The 16978-nt window shown below is 48.9% G+C and overlaps 1 protein-coding gene across 4 annotated transcripts in view; it reads left to right on the plus strand.

The window, feature by feature from the left end:
- The window catches only part of ELMO1 (engulfment and cell motility 1), a 468564-nt gene that overhangs the window by 73773 nt on the left and 377813 nt on the right, over window positions 1-16978 (plus strand). For all 4 annotated transcript variants that reach the window (XM_053925918.2, XM_053925919.2, XM_053925917.2 and 1 more), the window contains one exon: window positions 16577-16726. In XM_053925918.2, the coding sequence (XP_053781893.1) occupies window positions 16631-16726 (96 nt within the window). In that variant the 5' untranslated portion in view covers window positions 16577-16630. The remainder of the gene's footprint in view (window positions 1-16576; window positions 16727-16978) is intronic.

Consider the following 16978-nt stretch of genomic DNA (forward strand, 5'->3'; position numbering starts at 1 on the left):
TAGGCAGAGGGCTGGCCTTGGCCCGAGGCCGAAGTGCGCCCACCCTGGCTTAGCGTAATGCACTTACGGTGCCTGTCTGTTGTTGTGAGTGATAAGTCACTCTCTTCATTATGGAATAGTCTTCTACTATACGGATGCTCTTCCACAGTTGGTTTACTCACGCATCGGTTGTGTCTGGTTTTCGGCTTGTATGAGTAAAGCCGCTGCGAACATTCACATACAAATCACTGTGTGGTCATATGTCTGCATTTCCCTTAGAGTAAATACCTAGGATGGAAATTGCTGGGTCGCGTGGGAAATGTATATTTCATAGTACAAGAAACTGCCCAAACAGTTTTTTAAAGGAATCCCATTGTTAACAAACAACGTGTGAGAATGCTAGTCTTTCTGACTTCTTTTGAATGTTAATGGATACAAGTGAATCAACAAAAATATATTGTGAATATCACCTAGTGTCGTAGACTTTTTTTTATGTGACTTTATTTTATCATTGCTCTTCTGCCTTACGGCTTTCCCGTAAGTTACTAAAGCAGTTTCCTGTATTTAAACCTTAGGACTGTTTACACATTTTCCTATAGAAAACACTGTGGCCTACACATGTGCAGGGTACAGTCAGGAGCCCTTGGCTTGTTAGTTACTTGCAGCCCCAGGTGCCTTTATTATCAGCGACCTGGGAACTGGGTGAAAATCCTTTTGAAATTGGCAGAGCCTAATTTGATGTCACTTTGTGAGTAGGTGGCCACCCGACCTCCTCGGTGGGTATGCCAAGGAGGACTCTTGTGCTGATGCCAGGTTTTTCTCAAAGAAGTTATTTGTGTATCTTGGTCCCCTAGAGTTGGATGCTGTAGTACGTGACTGAATTAATTTTTGTCTGGAAAAATTTTAAGTCGATGTTTGAAATGCCTACCTCAGGGTTTTTGTGTTTTAATAAATCTCAGTCAAGTTTCCTAAACTTTCCTTTTAAGCCGTGTAACTTCCCAATGAACTCTCTTGTACCTGAGTGAACTGATTTGCTATGTGGGTTCTTTGCCATAAGCTCATTAAAGGCTGGGGCCTGCAACCAAAACGTCATTATTTCAGTGTGGAGTACTTGTTCTGAGGCCGTACTCTGGCAGAGCTAGATGTCAGTTAGGATTATTCCTTGTTAGTAGAAATAAAATCATGTTATCTGCTTACAAAAGAATCCCTCTGTTCTTTCTCTAGCAGGGTGGGAGAGTATATTCAGCTCACACAAAAGTTTATCCTTTCATTAAGTGCAAAGGTAAAAAGACAGAGGTCTCGAAGCAAACCTGGTTTTATCTCCCCGGAATGTGTGACCCGAGCCATGGGGTGCTCTTCCCGCAGAGCCGCATCTCAGAGGTAGTGTCAGGCTGCGCCTTCTGTCCCTGGATCAAGAAGTGAGTCTGTGTGGAGCTTGAAAAGCTCAGGCCACGTGATTCTGGTCCATGGAGTCAAAGTCAGAAGCAAGTTCACTGTGTCACCATTGATATTATGTAAGTACGGGGAGGGGAGGTCCTATTTGGATCCAAAGGGAAACATGCTCAAAGTCTTCCACCTCGTGAACAATGCTGTTCGTGAAAGACTGGATCTTCGGATTCGCAGAGCTCACGCAGCCCGGCTCTCGCTCCTCGCCAGGCCCTGTTCAAAGCACTTCCCGGGTACCCGGGTCAGAGGGAGTTCAGCGCAAGGGTTCAGAACACAGACGGTGGACTGGCTAGGTCGCCAACTAGCCCAGTGAGTGGCTGGTTTCCTGAGTGGCTCTGTTTCCTCATTTTGAGAACGGGAACTATGACAACACCTGTGTCACAGGGCCGTTGGGGCGACCAAAGGCGTTGCCTTGTGGGAACCGTTCAGTGGGGTGCCTGGGCCACAGTAAGTTATAGAAACATCAGCTCTTACCATCATCATCTTATTACTCATCTCAAGAAAGCTGTGAGATGGGTCCTGTGGTTGTCCCCATTCTACAGTTGAGCCAGGTTGGGCACAGAGAGCAACTTTCCCAAGGCCACCAGGCTAGGAGGCAGGGAAAGGAGGTCCAGCTGCAGCAGCCACGGCTTGCTCTGCCCCTTCCCACTGTGATGAGGAGGACATGGCCAGGAATTGTGGCCTGGAATAAAGTAAATTAGGTCTGCAAGGAAGAGGGGTGTCTCTTGTGCTGGTGGCGTGGACGTTACCACTGGTCCCCTGGGTGACTCTACCCACCCACCAACTTGATGGAGGTCAACACATTGGCTGGAGCATACCTTCTCTTTGACTGCTAGCTCAGCAAATGGCATCACTGTCTATGTGTCCTGTTACATAAGACAGAACCCTGAGTTACCCTGGACTTCAGCGTATCCTTCCTCCCCTGTGTTCAGCCCACCATCAATTCCTGTTGACTTTCATTCTTAAAATAGCTCACAAGTCCTCCCCCTTGCCCATCTCCAAAACCGCCCCTGGCCCAGCCCTAGCTACTGCCATCAGTCACTTTCTTACCAAGCTCTACCAGTCTGTCTTCGCGCTATTCCAGTCTGGTCTCCCTATAGACTGAGGTGTAATGCAAATCTGGCAATCGTGTGCCGTGGCGTACACCATCACCCACGTTCTCAATCATAGACCTGTCTGACTCCAAAACCTTTCCTCTTTCTTATGCCGTCTTGGCTGTGACTTAAAAAGCTGAGCCCTGGCTGATGGCTCAGTTGGTTGGAGTGTTATCCCTTGCACCAAAGGGCTGTGGGTTCGATTCCCAGTCAGGACACATACCTAGGTTGCAGGTTCAATCCCTGGTTGGGGCACTTGCTGGAAGCAACCGATGGATGTTTTTTCTCACACTGTTGTTCCTTTCTCTTTTTCCCTTCCTCTGTCTCTCAAAAAAAAAAAAAAAAAAAAAAAAAAGGCTGAAAAAAGTAAGTGTCAAGTGGAAGCTGGTTTTGTTTGACCTCCTTTATTAAATTCGTGCCTCTGATAATTAGGTCCTAGAGTCTGACCTCATTATCAGACCTGTCAGCCGAATTCAAGTTGTTCCACAAAGATTTATAACATCTGACCTTTTTCTTGGCAAGGCAAAGTATATCGTAATAGAAAAAGGGGAAGATGCATGACGGCCTCTTCCAATTCCCCCCACCCCACCTCCCGCACAGTCTCTGTAACTGGTTAGGGTTTTCTTTCTTTAAAGCAGATATCAGCAGGTTGAGTCCCAAGTTTGCTGGAACTGAGTGCAAATAAAAAGAATTTAAATAATCAGCATCCAGTTAATTTACCAAGGTAAATTGCCAGCACTGTGTTTTAAATCCCACTGTTTCCCTCTGATCAGCTTCTAATCTCACTGGTCCCCAGGGGCTGCCAACAGATTGTGGGGCAGTTCAGCTCTGAGTAAAGTGAAGCGGAAATGAGCATCGAAAAGAAGAAAAGAAATCCATGTAGAATGTGACCCTCAGGATGGCAGTGAGCAGATTGGTGACCCCAGGGACCCATCAGTTAACACTGGCCTTCATGTAGAACTGCAGGCCGCCTTTCCCCCAGTGCATCCCTTGGGTTTATTTTTCAATACATATGGTAAGAAATTTCTGGATTCCTATCCTGATCTAGGGAGGAGAAATCCTTTTGTTCATCAACAGCAAACACTGGCCCGTGGGATCTGCTGTTATCTTGGTGTTTGTGTGAACAACTTCAAAGTTTGGCCACCTGTCCATGCTGATAACATGTGCTCTGAAAGTGTTTTATCTTAAGAAAAATTGGGGCAACCTTGTGAGGGAGCCCAGATTAAAAACCAGAAGGAAAAGATTTCTTCCCTCCAATCCAGGGAGTTTTGAGGAAGCTTCCCAAGGTGAAAGAGATAAGAGAGAAGACTCTACAGGGTTTTGGTTTTGTTCATCCTGCTGGGGGTTTATGGCTAAGAACCAGAGGGCTAAAATATCTAAAACCCTGAGAATGAGGAAAATTCATGTTTTTAGGTGGAAACTTCCCTGAGAAACATTTTGAGGGTCTTCTGTTTAGAGCCAGGGTGGGACACCCTTGGGGAGTACCTGGGCCTTAGTCCCCACTGGAAGCCCACAGCGCCAGGGAGGTGGGGGACCTGCTGCACCGTGCGTCCCCTCTGTCAGCTTGCAGGTGGAGCGATGACACGTCAGAGCCACTCACTTGGAGAAGAGGACATCGAAGTCAGCCAGGGGTGCTGCTTGATGGGTCTGCCTGACCACACACAGGCTGGAAGGACACAGGCATCGGGGAAGTGGCGCAGTAACTGGGGGCAAGTCCCCCTCTGTGCAGAGAGCACCACGTGGTTTTTCTGTAGGGACCCTTAAATGCCTCCGCACCGAAGCCTGCATTCACTTCTCCTTGAGAGGCTGAGTTCCAGTCACCTCCATGTACACAGGGGACTTTCCTGCTAGACCCGAGCCTGTGGTGGCAGAGAACTTGGGTCGCGTCTGTTCCAGTCAGCTTATCTGCCCTTGTGGTTTCCTGCACAAGCCACGCAGGTCCACCTTCCAGACCCTTACCCCAGCCTTCCTCCAGTTCCCCTCCCGACCCAGTTGCTCATCCTTCAAACCCAGGAAAAAAATGTGTCCAAATCTATAAAACCTCCTTGGGCTGCAGGCTGAGTTATTATTCCCTCTCTACTCATGACAGCCTGTCTAGTTCTACTATGAAGCACGAGGGAAAAAGGGTTACGAGCGGTGGGACCTCTGTGTGTTTCTCTCGAGGAGGCTGCTTCACCCAGGTGTCCGTGCCTGGTAATTTAATAATAATAATAATGATAAAATAATAATAATAATACCACCGCCACCACCATAGCAGGCCCGGTTCTAATTGCTTTAAAAGTTCAGTGGTCACAACAGTCCTATGAGAAAGGTTCCACGACTGTCCCCCTTTTGCAGATGAGGACACTGAGGGTGGACACGTTATGGAATTTGTCTAAAGTCACAGCGTGTGGACGTGCAGAGGCAGGAGTAATACTCAGGCAGACATCTGACCTCATTCCCAAGCCTGGAACGAGTGTGTGGTCAGATGTCCAGGACCTGCACAGGGAGAAAGGGCAGGGGCCGATGCCCTGCTTGCCTGCCTCAGGCCTCGCCTTTCAGAATGACAAATTCTGTGCTGAGTGGTCAGGTGGAAGCCCCCGGGGCCCAGCCCAGCACCCTGCCTCCTGGGGAAGGGCTTCTGGCTTACCTGATGCAACCCAGTTTCTGCGGTGGCATTTGGAGCTGGGCAGTTGCTGGAGAGAGGGAGAAAGCAGCTTCGCGTATTGTTTTCGAATCAGCAGGTTTGGAAACTTTGAGTGTTTGGCTCGCAGGATGGTGGGAAGGCTCCAGTGTTTCCTGTGGCCTGCGGTCTGGGTTCTGAGATAGGGAACTGGGCCTGAGCTTTGCCCCCTCCACTGGGGGATGTCAGCCCTTGTCACCAAGGCAGGGCTTGTGGGGGTGGGAGTCAGGGGGGAGCTAAAGGGGGCTGGGGGCTGGGAAGAGAGGAGCCCACATTGGCATTACAACAGCCAAAAAGGAATTTGAAAAGCAAATATCCAAAAACCAGAACAAGGAGGGAAGTGTGTGCCTTGGTCTGTAAGATAATGAATTTTCCATTTGAGATGTGCTTCTGCCCTTGAAGAGAGCTCAGAGTGAAGGGTTGAGAACCAGCAGCCTGGCCCCGGTCTTCTCTGGGTTTTGAAGGAATTTCTCCAGGAGGAAAACTAATCTGAAGCTGACCCTGTTTTCACCTCTGAGCGCCTCCACTTCTATTTCTGGCCAATGGGACAAATGAGTTGCTGCCGCTTCAGGAAGTGCCTGGAGGTCTTCTGTGTGAGGAATTCTGGATTTTTAAAATGCATCGTTGGCTTGAGTCATTCGTCACATTTAAAAAAGGATCTCTGAATTTGCTTTTAAGGAAAGTGATTCATTCACTTGTCTGAGAAATACTTATTGAGCTACTATTTGCCATGCCATCTGGTCAGAGGTACAGAGACAGGGAAGATAGCTAATTCCTGTCCTTGGGGAAATCATATAAACCCGGAGCAGAAGGTGTGCACAGGTGCGCTGGCAGGTGCATCGAGAACACCTACAAAGAGGGCACTTTCTCCTCACTTGGGAGGCTGTGGGGTCAGGGAAATCTCTCGGAGGAGCTGGCATGTGTGATTGGCTTTGAAGTCTAAGTGGGAGTTTTTGAAGCCAGTCCAAGAGGAGGGGAAGAGACGTTCCAGGTAGAGGGCGTGCTGTGAACAAAGGCAGGAGGCACGAGAACGTGTTGTGCCCAGGAAATGGCAGCAGCTTGATGAGGAAGGAGGTAGCCAGCATTGGTCCAGGTGCTCTCCTCTCTGCCCAGGAGACTGGGTGCACCTGTGCAGGTATTCTGACCTGCCCAGTCTGAGGCTTGCCTTCTTTAAGCAGTGTTATGAGCAGCCACTGCAAAAGGACTGTCGGTGATCTTAAGGGAAAGCCTGTTTGCCATGTTTGACTACAGTCATCGCCTGTGTCTGTGGGGGTGGGTGCAGGGATGCGGTTGGTGGGGAAGGGTGCTCGGGGGATGCTCAGAGGTGGGCTTGGGCTGGGCTGTGGAAGGTTTCTGTGCTGTGCTCCCCAAATCACCATGCAGTGTTATCGGTGGAAGTGGGGTTCTTCTGTCTAAAGAAGAAGAATTTCCTGAGACCTGCACGGGAGGATGTGGCTCTCTGGTATGGTTTACTGATGATGTACAATTAAGAGGGTTCCCCCCAACTTTCCAATGTCCCATGTCCATCCGTTTTGCCATGGAAAAATTCCAGTCTTGTCTTTGGTAGGGCCGGGGTGAAGGTCACTTGCCCAGAGTTTACGCTCCATATTGAAGGATGGTCCAGTCCAGCACCCAGCTAGCTTAGCGTGTGTTTCCAGCTGCAGTCCCTTGCTTGGCTTCGGCATTCAGGTTCCCTGCTGGAGACCACACCATGCAAGTGCGGGTCGCGAGAGAGAGAGAGCGAGCGAGCGAGCGCGCGAGAGCGCTCCTTTGGGGTAATAACCATGAGCTTGGGTTTTGGGAAGACCAGGAGCTTTCTCAAAATGACCAATCAACATCCCAAACTTTCCACAGGCTTTGGATAGGGTCCATCCCCTACTTAGACTGACAGGCCTCTGTGGTCCACCACCTCCTCCCGGGTCCCCCAGCAGTCAAGTAACAGACAGGGGACGGGAGGAGTGTCCATCCCTTGGCGGAGCAATGCTGTGGTTCCCTGGGGCGTGAAGCTGTAGCTTCTTGGCTAACAAGCAGACAAGCTTATGCTACCTTTTGATGTCTCATTCCCTTTACTCTCCCCCTGCCCTTTTTTTTTTTTAAGCTAAATACTGATGGTAACACAAAGATTTAAAGCAGGAGATGAGATATTCAGATTCTAGCTATCACAAATACAAATATTCAGTTTCTCTTGCTCTTTAGCTTCAGCCACTTTGCACAGTAGAAGCTGTCATTAATTGAATTGTTACTGCCCCACATGAATGGGAAAGTTACTCAAGAGAATTGGGCTGCTTTCCTGGAGACTGTCCCACAGATGCAGGTGATGATAATCCAATGTGGGACTGAAGTCAGGAGTGTTCTCTGCCGCTTTCCGCTGCATTGCTGGCCAAGACTTTTCTGCAGTTCTTTTTCCTGAGAAACCTAGCAGGCAGGTGGTGCCAACGCTTTGTTTCCCAAAGAGTATCCCAGAAGAAACCAGTGCCACCAGATGCCCCCTGAGGGGAGAAAAAGTGTCTTTTGGACACATATATTTGGGAAATATTGTATATGGCATGTGAACATTTCACAGTCTACACATATTACATTAAAGGCCCCCAGACTCCTGTAGTAAAGGAGCCTTCTTCAATATGTGATAAGTGATTAAAAACATACCATGGAATCGGACAGATGTAGACTTGACGGAGTGGGCAGTTAGACAGGTAGGAGCAGAGCAGGAATGGTAGGCCAGGTACGGAATGTTACCAGGGCAGAAAGTCCAGGTGCCTAGCAACGGGCAAAACTGAGAAAACAATGTTCCAGGCTAACACCTTTCCTCGCCTAGCATGTTGCTAGTCACGCATTTGGGAGCCCTGACCTTTCGTATCGCTGGTCACATGGTTCACACCCCTCAGGAGGGACAAGGGGCATAGCCTCATAGAACTCCCATACAAGCCCTTGCGTGGCCACTCCCTTCAACTTCAATCCTCCAGGACAGGGAGGTTCCAGTCAGCATCAAGTAATTTTAGGAACAAAGTCTGGGGCCTGCTGGCCACAGAGACAGAGTTCTGGTCAAACTAGAGACAACATCTAAGCCTCAGTTGTGTTTCAGCTCCAGGCCCAAAGAAGCAAAACCAGATGCTGACATTGTGACCAGATGCAGGGACTAATTCCCACCCCTGCCCTGTGGTGCCAGCTGATTGATTAGTAGAGACCACAACCCCGAAACAACACACTGAGTATTCTATTGAGATCCTCCCCTGAGACGCCCCCTAAAATCCCCACCTTTGGAAAACAGATACATGCTCTTGAGACAAAGGCCCCCGTGTGTGGACCTGCGCACTCTCTAGAGCACACCTGTCCCTTTCCCCACCGCTGCCTTTTCCCGGGTGTGGTCTCTTTGCAGCATGCCCACACCTTATCCTCTCTTCTTACCTCCGGCACGATAGCTTTGCTTGCTTGCTTCCAAGCTTCAATGGCTTTTCTGTTGCCTCTCTTAACTTGTTTCCTGAGTCCACTCAGCCCAGCTGGCTCACTTCTTCTGCCTCTGTGACTTTCCAAATAAACTTCTTGCCTGGTCTTGGTTGCGAATTCTTCCTTAGCCAAACTCAAGGACTGGGGTCTAACTCCACTGTTGACAGTCTGAGTTACCGTCGGGATTCGTATGTGGCCTTGGCCTTAGGGCAAGTTAGTTAATGTCTGTGCATCTCATTTCCTGGTCTGTAAAATGGCCTAGTAATGGGACCTATTTCATAAGGTTATTATGAAGAGTGCTTAGAACATCAACTGGTTAGATGTTAGCTGTTTTTCCATTTCGTGTTTTACAAGAGATTGTTGTTTTGCATTGCATTAATTAATATTTCAAAGAAGCAGTGTTGTGTGGGAAATGCCAGACTGAGACTAACTCCTACCATGCATACATAGCTCCTGTTGGCAGTCCAGGAGAGGAGAGGCAGCTCGAGCCGCCGAGGGCTCCATCAGCAATGGGAACCTGCAGGTACCAGAGCTCGAGAATACGGGCAACAAACTATGGTTTCCCCTTGGCTGCCAGGTTAGACCCTGTAGCTTCAGTGGGTGGTTTGGGTGCTAGTCATGTCTCCAGGGAATGGCAAGATTCTAACTCAGGTCAGTAAACAGATGTGGCAGGGTGGACCTGTTGCTTGAGCTGAAAGCAATGAAGAAACAGCAAACACGGGAGGTACTCTCTGCCCTTCTCCTTTGTACTTTAAAGGGCTCTATTGACATTTTGGACCAGGTCATTCTCCCCTCTGGGGGCTCATCCTGGGCACTGCAGGATGTTTAGCAGCATCTCTGGCTTCTACCCACTAGCTGACAGTAAAACCTTCTGCTTCTTGAACAATCACAATGTCTCCAGATGCACAAATGTACCCTAGGGGGATAGCATCACCCCTAGTTGAGAACCAGGGCACTAAAGTGACTGATTCTAATCTTGCTTAAAAAAATGATACAGACCAACTTTAAAAGTGGGTATTAATAGTCATAAATATATAATATTTTAACTGCAAAACAGGAAGATGAGAAGTTAGAGCAAAGACGATTTTAAGAAACAAAAATACTGTCTTTAAAGTTACTAAAAGCAACAGGAAAGAGAATCGATGTAAAAACATGAATACCTTGAAACCACTTGAGGACAATTTTGTGACTTCTGACTGACTGTAGCACTTTCCCTTGCAGGCAGCTCTTAGTGCACTCCTTTTGTAAAGCAAATTTTCATTTGTAAAGGTGTCCCTTTTGTCCCCCAAAGCACTTCAGAGGCAGCTCTGTCTCCTGAGGGGGCTTCAGAGCACACAACCAACCTTATAAACAGCCCTACATTTCCAAGTCACCTTTGTGCCAGGGTCACCCCCGGAAGCCACGCCCCTTTCCCTTTGTTTAGAGTCTTCACACCTTCATCACCACTTGTACATGGTACAGGAGCTCCGGATTCTCCCCGCCCCTTTGAGTTACGGAGTTCTCCTGAAGCTCTGCACATTGCACGAGTAAATAAAGGCTTTCTTTTCTTCCCAGCTAATCTTTGTTTAAAAGGCAGCCCCCAGTTGCTGCATGTAAGAGGGCTGAGGAAGGGTTTGCTCCCGTCTCTGCAGAGTACAGAGAGAGGAAAGGGAAGTCTGGTTTCAGTGGGGTGTCAGAAGTGCTTTCTCTTCCTACTTTACCCGAATTCCCAGGGGAAATGTCGTCTAGTTCTTTATCAAAGACCGCTCAACATTGAACTATGGGACTAGTGCTCTCTCCCTACTGTCCCCGGAGTTGTTATAAACCTCTTATCTGTCCCCAGTGGAGTACTCAGTGGGCAGAGGCAGTTGGAGCAGAGGAAGGGGCAGAGGAGTGGAAGCCAATTGTTTCTCCAGCTGCTTGGTGTTTTTTTCCCATCGATCTGCCTTTTGGCCTTTTCCTGACCCATCTGTCTGGCTCTTGCAGTGAAGTCGTGGGCATGCAGTTCAGCAGAGCCAGCATGTTAGTTTTCCATTGCTCAGCTCCTACAGGAGCCTTCTAGGCTCATTTTTTCTCTTAATAGGGTTTGCTTGTGTAATAGAAAGACCAGACATAGAGTCAAAGGGTTAAACACCATTGCAGGGACCCAGAACTAACACTATATGGAAACTTCAGAAAAAATATGGATCCGTATTTGGGAACTTTATGAAACCTAAGACTTCATCACACTGCCTGGAAAAACTTGTAGAGAAGGAACAGATCTTTGAGAGACAACAGTGAGGTGAGTTTCCAACACACACAGAGACACGTAGGACTTTGGGCGTGAACAATATGTACACATAGACAGATTTCTAAGTGGGAATCAAGACGAGTTTCTCTCTGTTGTCGTGGAAATACGACCCAAAGCTAAGAAGGAGACATTCAGCAGAATGATAAAGATTTCAACTTGCTCAGGGGTTATGGAGTCACATCTAAGTGGTTTGTAGACTTTAGTAACTAACTCCTAAATAAAAGGTGATTCCTCTGTCTTATTTAATTCACTCAATTGTAAACAAGCCATTTGATACTCATATTAAGGTTATAGAATCTTTTATTTTTTATTAGTAAATTTATTGGGGTTGATAACGTTGATAACATTATATAAAATTCAGGTGTACAACTTTATAACACAACATCTGTATGCACATCTATTATGCACTCTCATAGAATCTTAATGTTAAAAGTGGGATAAAGTGAATCAATCAGCAGACAGGGAGAGCCACTGTAAAATCTACACCCATGTCCTAGTTGCTTCCAAAGACTGGATAAATAGTTCTGCCTTCTAAGGCTGAACGGCTGGACTGCCGGTCAAGATGGGGGCATAGGCAGACATGGCCCACCTCTTCACACAACCACCTCAAATTACAACTAAAATATAGAACCACCATCACTCAGGAATGAGGCAGAATGGTTGGAACGTCCAGCCAGCTGTGTAGACTTCCCATTAGTGGTTTTTAAATTTTTGTTTACATGAGAAGTATTACATCAGCCTGTTTACCCCAATCATGTAGCTTATATATACGGCCAATTTGATGACATCAGATGCAGTTTTCCTCCCAGCAGATCTGATGAGATGGTGGTCGTAGGGAGGATGCGTTCCGCTGGCAGCCCGGTGTGAGAGGCCGGCCTGCCCTGCTGCTGTCACTGCCATCAGAGTGTGCTTCCTGCCCTTAAAGGGCTCCCGCTGGATGGGGGTGAGTCCACCAGCAGAGGCGAGAGCTGCAGTGAGGCCCCGGGGAAGCGAAGCCCAGCATCTAGGTTATGGGTGGCCATGCACGGGCCTGCGTGTTCATGTTTCTTGGAGAGCCTGATGAGACGATTTGTCCTGGGTCAGGTTCGACGATGGGTGGCCCAGAGAACTTGGTAGCTCACCATGTGACTGGAGGATGATTCTGCCTTCAGAGGATATTTGGCAATGTCTGCAAAGGTTCCTGACTGCCACGGCTGGGGGGGGGCTATTGGCCTCTAGTGGGCAGAGGCCAGGGATGCGGCTAACCATCCTACAATGCACAGGACCACCCTACAACAAAGGACCATGCCCCCCAAATGCCAGCTGTGCCAAGGGTGAGAAAGTCTGTGCTGGAAACTTCCTTCCCTCAATTTCATCAGAAGCAACACTGACTATGTATAGAAGCCTGGAGAGCTAACGGCTCCGTAGAGGAAATATACATTCAGGAGGATAAAATGTGGACTTCTGAGGATAGCAGTGTAGCCTGGATTATTTATTCTGCGACTGTGCACCGGACTCCACCCTGCGGGGGCCTGGCTGCACCTGTTCATGCTGTGTGGTAACCTGAGGAAAAGTGATGCAGTCTGATTGGACTTGGTTAAGTGAGCTCCCCAGGGATGCCCCGGCCTCTCTGCTCTGAATGGCTGCTTTGTACGCAGCTCCCATGTATTCTGCAGGGAGGCCCACGGAGAACCACATTATTGTATTCTCACCTGTTCAACAGGTTCTGTCTGAACAGCCTTTGAGAAATCAATACCAGCTGAAGGGGAAGAAAACACACTTGGCTTTTGATTCCTGGAAGGCCGGATGACCCCTTTGCGTGTAATTCTAGACTAGTGTGTGTGGAGTTGGGTGGCGCGGGCTGCAGATGCATTTTTTGTTTTATTATTTATTCTCTTGACCCTCAAGATTGTGTGATCTTTGCTTTGAATCCTGTCACCTGATAGTCACAACGCGTCTGCTTTTGCTTTAGAGCCTGTTCTTTTGGTTCTCATTCTAGGGTGTGTAATTGAATCTGGATCGAAGTGGCATGGTACAGATACAACACATTGGCCTTAGAATTCCCTTGGGAATAAAATAGTATACAGACTACAAAGGGGAAGCCCTAAGCACTGGTCTCCTGCCTGCATTTGCGCATATGAGGCTCCGTAATTATTTAACCTGTCTGGTGTTGAATATTCAGTGGCTTCCAAGTTTTTGGAAATGCAACCAAAACAGCAATCAGCATTGTTAAGGTTTAGTTAATAACTATTTCCTGAGGAAACACCCCAGAAAAGTAAAATTACTCAAAAAGAATCCACAATTTTAAGGCTTTTGATGCAGTTCGCCAAAAGCACCTCTGGAAAGTTTGACCAATGTGTACTCTGCATAGGTGTCCATGGACGTGAACTTTCTTCTTAAGTCGCAACCAAGGGTGGAGTGTGTACGGGGTCAGGAGTACCATGAATGGACCTGCCACGTTACGACCCAATAACTATCAGAAATTATTACTGTTGCCCTTATTTCTTTGGCTTTGGCCAGTCACCTGGTTCAGGAACATCCCAGACAGGCTCCTGCCTCAGGGCCTTTGCACTTGCTGTTCCCGTGGCCTGTGACATGGTTTCTCCAGATGTCTGCCTACATGGCTTACCTCCGCCCCTCTCCTTGGTCTTGACTCACATCCAGCCTTCTCAGTGCCGCTTTCCCTGCTTTTCTGATTTACAACTGGACTCTGGCCCCTTCCGCACGACACACTCACGTGCTTCAGGTTCTCCTCGTGCGCTCCATTGCTCTCCACATCCTCCAGTGACATCTAACATCTGGGTCCCCAGCATTAAGGACAAACACAGAGTGGAGCTCAAAAATCCTGTGCTAATGGCTAAAGAAAACATCAGCAAAATAAAAATGGAACCAACTGTATGGGAAAATATATTTGCAAACAATACCTCAGACAAGGATTTAATCTCCAAAATACATAAAGAACTTACATGACTCCACTCCAAGAAGACAAACAATCCAATTAAAAAATGGGCAAAGGACTTGAACAGACACTTCTCGAAGGAAGATATACAGAGGGCCCAGAGGCATATGAGAGGATGCTCAGCATCACTAGCCATCAGAGATGCAAATTAAAGCCACAATGAGGTACCACTTCACAATGGTCACAATGGCCATCATAACCAAATCAACACACAACAAGTGTTGGAGAGGTTGTGGAGAAAAGGGAACCCTAGTGCACTGTTGGTGGGAATGCAGACTGGTGCAGCCACTGTGGAAAGCAGTATGGAATTTCCTCAGAAAGCTAAAAATGGAACTGCCTTTTGACCCGGCAATTCCACTGCTGGGATTAAACCTAAGAATCCTGAAACACCAATTTCAAAGAACCTATGTACCCCTGTATTCAGAGAGCACAATTTACAGTAGCCAAGTGATGGAAGCAACCTAAGTGCCCATCAGCAAATGAGTGGATCAAAAAACTGTGGTACATTTATACAAATGGAATACTACTCAGCAGAAAGAAACAAGGAGCTCCTACCCTTTGCAATGGTGTGGATGGAACTGGAGAGCATTATGTTTAGTGAAGTAAGCCAGGCAGTAAAAAACAAATAACATATGATCTCACCTCTAAGTGGAAGCTAATCAACAAAACAAACAAGCAAGCAAAATATAACCAGAGACATGGAAATAAAGAACAAACTGACAGTAACCAGAGGGGAGGGGGGAGGGGGTAAGGCAGAAAAAGAGAAAGGGTCATCAAGGAATATGTATAAAGAACCCATGGACAAGGCCAAAGAGGGGAAGGATCAAGAGCAGGAGGTGGGGAAGGGTGGGGGGGGGGGGAATGGGGGTGGGGAGAGACAACTGTACTGGAACAACAATAAAAAATAAATACATAAAAAAGATTTTCATTAAACAAAAGAACAGCATGGGGAAAAAAAATCCCATGCTGAGTGAGTGGATTTGCTCTCACTGGTTAGCACTGATTATCCGCACAGCGGGCTTCCTGCGTCGTCCTGGGCCAGAGGAGCAGCTGTTTTGTTGGGGTTGGTTTCCTTTACCTGTGGGCTCTGGCGAAGTGAGTGATTTATGTAACAGCCCCCGTTGTCGAGGCTGCCATTCTTAGCTCCATCTCTGTCATCTCATTAATGTCCTGCTGCCTTGAGGTGGGGCCTGACAAGGCTTACTGTGGCCTGACAAAGCCCCAGGAGTGCCTGTTTGATTAGAATCTTCCTACAGAGATCAGTGTCTCAAACAGCGACCCAGCACCCAGTAGAAGATGGGCAGAGGCTTTGGACAGTTCACAGAAAAGTGGACATGGGAATTTGCCTTTTCAAGTTCCACCTCACTCATTGTAAGAGAAATACAGGTTAAAAGCACACTGAGACCTATTTCTTTCCAAAGTGTCGGGTGTGCAAAAGTTCAATTTGCTGCTGAGGCTGTGTGTCAGCAGGCAGCCCCATCCGCTGCTAGAGGGAGTGCGGATGGGCACCGCTCCTGTGGAGCGGTATTTGGAAATGGGCGTCGGAATTTGAAACTGCGTGTGCTCTCGGACCCGGCAATTTCACTTCCGCGACTCGCACCACCAGGATGTGTTTGCGCGTGTGCAGAGTGGTGTGCGCATAAAGCGATTGACCACGCCGTCTTTGTAAGGGTCTCAGGGAAGAAGTCCCGCAGGGGCCCACGGCAGAGGGCAGCTTCATCAGATAGGCTCTTTTCCTTCCAAGAACGGCAATGATGCTGGGAAGGGAAGCAGATCGCAGTATTCGTGCCAATGTGGGCAGATTTAGGAGATGCACAAAATGGAAAAGAAAACAGGGTAGAGAATGCTGCCGTTTACACAAAGGGGAGACTGCAGTGCATTTTTGCATTTGCCTTGTGTATGTGAAGAAATCCTAGAGGAATGCGGGAGAGACTAGGACCAGAGGATGGCCGAGGGCGGAGGGGGTCCGAGCGGAGTAGGTGGGCCACTTCGAGAGGAGGGAGACTCCACTTTGTCTATCATCACACACACCCATTCGTGTTCTGAATCATGGGAGTGTTCTCGCCTGTTCAAAAATATTACAGTTAAAAACGCCGTCCTAAAAGCGGCGGGCCGGTCTGGGGGAAGGTCATGGTGCCCGGCTTGTGCCCGCAGCGCTGTGGACTCAGTGAGAACCCGAGGTCTGCTCGGGGCCCTCGGTGAAGGTGCCCCGTGGGGCCTGGCCTGGGGGCAGCGTGTGTGCCTGTGTGTGGACCTGGAGCCTGGCCCCTTCCTTGTGACATCCTGGTTGCTATAGCGCAGGGCTCTGTTTGTGACAGAAAATACTTTAAAGAAACCCTGCTTCCTGACCATGACTTCCTGGGCAATGTGTCCTTCCGGAGGCTGGCGAACGAACGCGAGGTTTCCGCGCTTTTCTGGACAGAGCGCGTCCTGCTCACTCGGACCCTGGGCCCCGAGGGGAACGGACCCGCGGGGAGGGGCGCCTCGCTTTCCCCCGAAGAGTCAGGAAGCTGCCCCTGCGGGGCCCTGTCTCCCGGCAGCTGTGACTGCAGGGCGGAGGCCCCTTCCCCTCCTCTGGCTCGTCTCCCCGGGGCGGCCGGTGGTGCAGTTGGCGCCCAGTGCCTTCTGTGCCCGGAGCCGTTTCTTATACCCAAACCACCAGTGAAAACAGGAAGTGATGCAGCAGAACCCGCCTTGCGTGTGCACTGAGCGACTTTCTTTCTCTTTTTGTCATTCCTCCTCAGGGATAGACACGTGTGGCCGCCTGCACCGCGGGAGCCCAGGCGCACGGGCTTTGGATGCTGTCCGGGTTCACGATGCCACCACCCGCGGACATCGTCAAGGTGGCCATAGAATGGCCGGGCGCCTACCCCAAACTCATGGAAATCGACCAGGTCAGTGATGCCGGGAGCCCTGTGGGGCTCGTGCTCGGCTTCCTTTCTGGAGTTTGCGCAGACTTGGGATGGCTCTCTTTTTCCCTTTTGCTCTCGGGTGCGTGGAAGGATCTGTGCAGCGGCTGGTAGTGCAGTTTGGCGTTTGCGCTCCCTGCAGCGGCGAGGCATGGGCTTTTCACCTCCGACGGCTCCTCGGTTGGTGTCAATACAGGGCTTGTGTCTGAAGCTGTGACACAGGCAGGAGGGACAAGT

The sequence above is a fragment of the Desmodus rotundus genome, chromosome 6 (genome assembly GCF_022682495.2).
Source record: "Desmodus rotundus isolate HL8 chromosome 6, HLdesRot8A.1, whole genome shotgun sequence".
Taxonomy (NCBI): Eukaryota; Metazoa; Chordata; class Mammalia; order Chiroptera; family Phyllostomidae; genus Desmodus; species Desmodus rotundus.